Below are 8100 nucleotides of genomic sequence, written 5' to 3' on the forward strand. Positions count from 1 at the left end.
CAAAGAGGCCCTTGCGAAGCTGACGCAAGGGGACTGGGGTGTAAAGCTGGCATTTTTTCTGCTGCGCCAGCATGTAACCACGTGCTCAGCCACAGGCCGCAGTCCAGCTGAGCTGTTGATGGGGCGCCGCCTAGCGTCCCTGTTAGATCGCTTACATCCAGACCTGAACGATCTGAAGCCTCAGCAGCAGAGTGCGCTTACCAAGGTCCGCACTTATGAGGCAGGCGACACAGTCTTTTGTCGCAACTATGCAGGAGGTCACTCGTGGCTACCAGCCACAGTTAGAGAGAGTGTGGGTTCACGCATGTATGTTGTCGAGCTTGCTGATGGTCACAAGTGGCGTCGGCACATAGACCAGTTGAGGCAACGGTGGGCAAAAGGAAGCCCGGAGTCCCAGTCAACTGAGTTCCCAGAACCCGAGGACCTTCCACAACCTCTTCCGGAGGCAAGTACTGCCGAGCCCGAGGGCCCCAGTACTGTCCGAGAGGCACGGCAGACCCCTACTCAAGGACCCGATGCAACGGACAGAAGTGCTCCTGACTCTGAGGTCCCAGAGTCATACAGAGTCCCCCTTGCTGAAATGTGCCCTGAGACTACGCAGCCACGTAGGTCTCAGAGAACGCACCGAGCACCTTCCTACCTAAGCGATTATGAATGTACATAGCTGTTTTTGCTTAGGGGGGAGGGATTTGTTATGTATTCGGATGAACTTGAATGCATGAATGTATGAAATGGAAACATCCCATTGACTTACAATGTTAAGCTTCGGCCTGGGCTAGGATCCTAATGTAACCAATAGGAACACTAGCCCAGGAAGTGTCACCCAATCACTTCACAGAGCGGGAACGCTTGTGATTGGACGTTATGTCTTCAACCTCATTGGTTGGTAATTTGTACAGTAGGCGTAGCTACATTAGCCGGGAATGTTTAAATACAGAGCAGCTGCTATGTTAAAGCTGTTCTGGCTGACTGATGTTGTACCGTGTTGGAGAAGTATTGAAGCTGAAGAATAAAAGCCGCATTCTTGCTGAAATCACTCTCCGACTCTTGTTAAGCTCACGACTTAAGAGGAATGTTCAGCCAAAGCCTAAGAGACAGCTAAAAGAACCCTTTGCCTGTATCTCAGAAGGAGCGGCTGAGGTGTTCCATGGCTCTGTCACCACTGCCCTGACCAGGGAGGATAAGATTAAAGAGCCCTTTGCCTGTGTCTTGCTTTTCAAAGTGGCGAGTCAGTATGTTTCTCACCCTTCAGTTCTTTCTTGACTGAAACATGGCCCCTGTTAAGTTCCGTGGCTGAGCCGGGGTGTCCAACCCAACGACAAGTGAAGCTGGCAAATCTTTCATTGCCTGCTGGTGAGGGTGGCACCCATTTTTACACCTTCTTCTTGAAATAGAGCGCAGCTCAACTGCCCAAGCCCCTTTGCATTAAACAGTCACTACCGTCATCCAATGGAACTTCATCCTTGGATAAGAGCATATGTCAAATCTCAGAGGGCCAGGGAGGGGCATGGACTAGAGTTACAGTCCTGGCAAGTTTACCTTGGGCAGACCGTTGATGTCAGAGTGATGCAGCAGGGAGGGACACCCTTTGAAATATAAAGATCGGTCAATCAAAGGCAAGTGGGCTGCCCACTGGAGAGCAGGAGGCATTCAAAACATGGTCCCCAACAGCTCCAGCTCTGTTGCTCTGCCTCCCTTCCTGTCCCAACTGCTCTTGGGCTTTAGTTTCATGTCCAAAATCTTCCTCTGCTTTCCAAAAATAAGCCACTGCCGCCATGCTGAAGGGAGAAAAACAAGAAGGGCGGTATTTTTAGGGCCATTAATTCTGACCACGTGCCTGAGAGGTGAACCTGATGGCCATCGCGCAAAGACGACTCATCACTATGTCCTGCGAAGCGAGCATCCACTTGACGTTCCCTGCTTTTGTTCTCTTGGGTTTCCTGGCCGAGATCGTCTTGTCATACCCTGTGGCAAGCAGAACAAATGGCACCCTGCTGGAGAGAGGATGGGAATCCCTCTTGTCCAGGTCTCTCGCTGGGATGTCAGGAGAGAGATCCGAAGTCAACTGGGAGACTGACTATTTGCTAGGAATCAAGCGGCAACGGAAGCTTTACTGCAATGTGGGCATTGGGTTTCACCTCCAGATATTTCCAGATGGAAGGATAAGTGGCGTCCATGCTGAAAACCAATACAGTGAGTTGCATAACAATATGAAACGGTGCAATTGATGTCTGGTCTCTAGTAATTACCCTTCCCAGAACCCAAAGGCTTCTTGCTTGGTATTATTAGCAGAAGATACATCTGTTGGCTTTTTAAATTCTCTAAGATCAATCAGCACCCGAAACCTCCAGGCTGAAACGCGTCCTAAATGCTTGGACAAAATTAGATACCAACTGATTTTTACTTGGTTCAACCTGACAACCTCGAAATTTCTTTTCCTCTTCCCCTTGCAGGTTGGAGTCATTTTGCTGAGGCTTGTGCTGCCTTGCAGCCGGCATGTTTATGATGTTGAATCCCTGTTTGCAAAAGGCATGCATGCTGAGAAATGATGAAGGAAGCATGATTATTTGTTTTGTTTTTTTGTAAAGATTTTATTAGCTCCCCTAAAAAGGGGAGGTATTTCGCTTAAAAGAAAAAAATGGGAAGGGTAGACAGCGGGAGAGAGAAAAAGCTGAGTGATATATAAACTGGTAAATTAAACTGTTAGTAATGTCCAATTAATCTTCTTGGGCTTCTTCTGTGTGTTGTCAAACTTCTTTTCTTAGTTCAGTCACATATAATTCTCTGTTAGTATATTAGTAATGTTCCCTTGAATTTCTGTTAAGAAGCATGATTATTTGTTGATTTGAATGCATGATAGAAAAAGAAGGCTTTTAAAAAATATTTATCAGCTTCTGTAACAAAAATGTGATTATTTTACACTTTAAGGGAGAGGCTCGTGTGATTGTGGCAATTTAATGCTTAGCAGATTGTGGGGTTATTCTGAAGTTTAATTTGTCTCACATGCATTGCAACCCACACTGAGCTCACTAAGCATGCAAAGACATTTCTAGGAGGGGTGTGTTGTACCGTACTACAAGTTATGACCTTATGACAGTGTGTTGCAGAGAGCATGTGCTGGCACAGAAAGCACAGTCACAGATGACTAGGGAGAGGGTTGGAAGTATTTTCCCAATAAAGAGCAGCAAAGTCCGTCTAGGCAACATATTGGCAAAGGAAAGCCTGGTGAAAGGTCTGAGGATGCCAGCTGCAAAGCAAAGTGATTGGATCACCACTGTGGATGACTGGGAACCCGTGCAACGGTGGTGTAATATCCATGCAATAAATATTTAAAAGACAAAGGAATGCCAGAAGGAAATATCTTAAGAATTCTTTAACAGGGATGCAATAAATAGACCGTGCTTTCTATAGAAGTGAACTCTAAAAGCCAATGAGTGTTATTAATGCTGTTGTTGAAACGCTCCAACAATAAAAGCCCTTTTCTTGGTTTGTAATTTGAAAGTTGCTACTACAGCTCAGAGGAGACACTTCTGGTACTAAAATGTCAGTGGGGTGTAAGGGGGGTAAACTTTGGGTGGATCATACACATAATCAATTCAGTATAATCGGTTAATCAGTTAAAGGGCCAAGAATTGGTGGATAGTCCTACTATTTACATTTAAATTTTACTTTGATTTTTATAGCACAGTTCCTAATTATTATTTTTTAAATCGATATTGCATAAAGGTTGTACTGCTGAATTCTATAAAGCTTTTTATAAGGGTTTCTGTCCTTATATTAGTAATTGGGGAGTGGGGCATCTATGAAATACATGATACTCAGATGTTGCATTTTTCTGCTTCTTTAGGTCTATTGGAAATCTCAACAGTACAGCGAGGTGTGGTTAGTCTATTTGGTGTGAGAAGTGCCCTTTTTATTGCAATGAACCAGAAAGGAAGATTATATGGCACTGTGAGTATGGTGAAGGCTGGTCTTTAGACATTTGTCCATGAAATTTACGAAATCTGGGTACTTTTTCCTCTGTAAAACTTGCATTTGCAGCCTACACTGCATATGTTAATAGGAAATCTATTATATTCCAGATGAGTTTATTCCAGTTCCTTTGTTGTACGTAAGAGATGGACGGTGTAAACCATATATTTAACATAGAATTACATTGCCTTGAGGCTGGTTCACACATGTATGCACATCAGTTGAACCCTGTGCAGTAGATTATTGTACACTTGATGACTAAGTGCCAAACTACATGTAACGGCAGCCAAGTGGCCACCAACGCCATTTTAGAGAAAAATTTAGCCCTTTAAAAATTACCATAAGAGGCCCATGCTCTAGTGGCACCAGGCAAGTTGTTCACCCACATATACCATTTCAAGTGCCCAAACAGCCATGGAGGGGGCTGCTTTAGGCATGGGGGGACAAGGTTGGGTGGGGGGACAACATTGCCTAGTGTTGCTGCAGCATGCGGGCCCTTGCAGCAATTTTTAAACAGCTAAATTTTTCTCAGTGTTGGCAGCCGCAGGTTGTATCTGTGGCCACAGTAACATGTAGTTTGGCCCTCAGAGCTGAATGTATAAACTGACTGCATTGAAAATGCTACACAATTAGTTTTGCACACCCAAAGAGCATATCTATTCCTGTGAACACAACTCAGCGCAAAGTAAACAGTTCTTAAACATCACAGAAGAGATTTAGGGACATATTTAATTGTTCCATTGAAATCACTCAGACTGTTCTTTATTAAACTGTTAACTTACCTGAAAAGATGACTAATTTTTTTCCATATGTGCAAAAGAAAAAGGGCCTGCTTGCAAGTTACAGTTGCAAATGTCTATTCATTTATCTATTTTTAACTTTATTTAAAATATTTATATACCTGCCTTTCCCACAGGCATTCCAAGACCCAAGGTTTTTTTGTGTGTAACCTTTTTTAGGAGGATCATTTTACAAAAACTCATTTGCTCATAGGCAATTCAGAGTGACAGGTGAAGATATCCAGGGACACCCAGTGAGTCCAGATCAGCATTTAAAAAACAAAACAAAACTCACCCTGAACCACAATAGTTGAATCAAGCATATCTGAAATGAAATTAAATCGGATGTACTAGTTAATTCGAAATTACTTGGCTACTTAAGCTTTAGTTGATGGGAATTATGGCAGTTATTTTTAATGATGGATTCTAAAGGGCTGAGATTGAATGGTGACACACTTGCCTATTTTTTTAAGCTAGTTTAGATTTCGTGTTTGATTGTAATAAGTAATGGGAAAGGTTCTTTGGTTTTGATTACAACCAACTTTTAACAGTTTATCACCTACACATTAAGTTAGATGAATACTTTACTATATAACGAAGCTGGAATCCAGTGGCACCTTTAAGACCAAACAAGTTTGATTCTGCGTATAAGCTTTTGTGTGCAAGCACACTTCTTCAAATATACATTTGAAGAATTGTGGATGCACACGAAAGTGTATACCCAGAATTAAACGTTGTTGGTCTTAAAGGTGCCACTGGACACAAAAGTTTGTTCTCGGGTTGCAAGTCCCAACACCCACCGCCATGCCTCTCCCTTCTCTCTTGAGAGAGAGGAGGGAGAGGGGTGGCTGCAGGCCAGCCGATTGAGCGCACAGAAACGCCAGCTCCCTGCAGTTAAAGGGTCCCCGCGCGCCCAATCTCCGTGGAGGTCAGGCGCGTGGGGAAATACTGGCTCCTTGTAGTTAAAGGGGCCTTTTTAACTGCAGGGAGCTGGCACCCCTGTCAGGTGGGCAAGTGGGGGGGCATCCCCAACGTGACATCATCATGTTAGGGATGCCCCGCCCCCTCCAGGAATGTCCCCAAAGTCCCCCACTGGGGGTGGAAGATGGCAACCCTACTTTAGTTTCACTTTTCATTTGTTACATTGGTTGTTAGCTGTAGCTGATTACTTAACTATGTGTTTAATTAGTAAATAATCCTTATTAACGTCACTAATCATGCCTAGAATACTTTTCAGTGTACAAAATGAATAGCAATTTGGGGATTGTTTGTTTTCACAATAGCCCTGTGCAGTGAGCTGGGCTGAGAGAATGGGTCTTCCCTCACAAAAGGCCAGGTTCCATAATAGAATGTCAAAGTTCCTACTGTTATTTCATTACTAGCAGTAAAGCCCGTTGTGAAAGCAATACAACGGGATCTAAAAAGAGGCTCTGGGGGAGTGCTCTGGCTTTGGGCAAACAGTGTCAATTTGCTGTGGTGACCTCAGCAGGGTATAATGACAGAGTCCACTGTTTTCTCCAGAGGAACTGATCTCTGCTACCTGAAGAGCAGTTGTAATTGTGAGTGATCTGTAGCCCTCACCTGGAGATTGGCAGCAATTGTTACCCAGGACAAAGTGGCTGGTTTGGAGGGTGGAGTCTATAGCATTCTACCTGTCTGAGGTCCCACCCCTCTGCAAACCCCACCCTCTCCAGGCTCCACCCCTCAAATCCCCAGGAATTTGTCAGAATGTAGTTGGCAACCCCATCTCCTTCCCAGCTAACCATCAACCTACCATTATCTGCCCCTTTGACTTCAGCTGACTTCTGCCCTCCCTTCTGCAGAGCAGTTGTAATACTGAGTGCTCTCCAGCCCTCACCTGGAGATTGGCAACAATGGTTCCCTATGTGGGACTGACTGGTTTTGAGGGTGGAGTCTATGACAGTGTACCTGTCTGAGGTCCCACCCCTCCTCAAACCTCACCCTCTTCAGGCTCCATCCCTCAAATATCCAGGAATTTCCCATCTGGAGTTTGCAACCCTACCAGGACTGGCCCCAATGTGTTTTCTCCCAAAGGCCAAAGTAGGTGACAGAACCAAGTTTAGTTGCCTACCAACAGGCACTGAGGGGAATGTAGGGTTGCCAGCTCTAAGGAGGGAAATACCTGGAGGTTTGGGGGGTGGATTCTGTAGAGGGCCGGGCGACGGAGGCATCGGCCTTCTGTCGCCCGCCTTGCCCCCCCAATCTCGGCCCGGGCGACCGCGGCTCCTGTGGAATGCAGTGAAGTCCAATCAGCTTCCATATGCAAAAGACCTTGAAGGTTCCATATGCAACTGACATTCCAACTGCCTTGCGGGGAGGGGGGTGAGTTTGAGGTGTGGAATGCAGTGAAGTCCAATCAGCTTCCATATGCAAAAGACCTTGAAGGTTCCATATGCAACTGACATTCCAACTGCCTTGCGGGGAGGGGGGTGAGTTTGAGGTGTGGAATGCAGTGAAGTCCAATCAGCTTCCATATGCAAAAGACCTTGAAACACTGGGCGGGACTGCACAAAGCAGCCTGTCAACCCAGCCAGCGTCTTCTGACTGACAGTTCAAGCGTCCATACACTAAAGGAGTGCATTTTAGAACTTTGGCACCCACTATTCAATTATATATAAGGAGAGATTCTGTGAGAAGTGCCCTTTTTATTGCAATGAACCAGAAAGGAAGATTATATGGCACTGTGAGTATGGTGAAGGCTGGTCTTTAGACATTTGTCCATGAAATTTACGAAATCTGGGTACTTTTTCCTCTGTAAAACTTGCATTTGCAGCCTACACTGCATATGTTAATAGGAAATCTATTATATTCCAGATGAGTTTATTCCAGTTCCTTTGTTGTACGTAAGAGATGGACGGTGTAAACCATATATTTAACATAGAATTACATTGCCTTGAGGCTGGTTCACACATGTATGCACATCAGTTGAACCCTGTGCAGTAGATTATTGTACACTTGATGACTAAGTGCCAAACTACATGTAACGGCAGCCAAGTGGCCACCAACGCCATTTTAGAGAAAAATTTAGCCCTTTTATTTGTAGTCCACCTTTCTCACTGGGATTCCAGGCGGATTACAAGTATGATTAAAAAAATATTCAGTCAATCAGCAAATTAATTATAAAATATGAGTCTAACAGAAAAATTCCTGGTAAAGCAGAATAATACACATTATAGGTGTGAGAAAGGCTATTCAGTCAATCATTGAGAGGAGTACAGGATATAATAAAACAATTCAGCCTAACAGCAAAGATTCTTAATAAAACAAAACAATGTAGTGGGACTGGGAATTAAGAACTGGAAAAAAATAGTAAAAGCAAACAGTGGAA

At 44.4% G+C, this 8100-nt stretch overlaps 1 protein-coding gene across 1 annotated transcript in view; it reads left to right on the forward strand.

Moving 5' to 3' along the window:
- Positions 1-1853: 1853 nt before the first annotated feature.
- FGF6 (fibroblast growth factor 6) overlaps positions 1854-8100 on the forward strand; it is a 23384-nt gene continuing 17137 nt past the window's right edge. The window contains exons 1-2 of the mRNA XM_015411185.1: positions 1854-2193; positions 3848-3951. Of these exons, the coding sequence (XP_015266671.1) occupies positions 1854-2193; positions 3848-3951 (444 nt within the window). The remainder of the gene's footprint in view (positions 2194-3847; positions 3952-8100) is intronic.

This window comes from Gekko japonicus, unplaced genomic scaffold (assembly GCF_001447785.1).
Source record: "Gekko japonicus isolate JY-2015 unplaced genomic scaffold, Gekko_japonicus_V1.1 scaffold944, whole genome shotgun sequence".
In the NCBI taxonomy this organism is placed as follows: Eukaryota; Metazoa; Chordata; class Lepidosauria; order Squamata; family Gekkonidae; genus Gekko; species Gekko japonicus.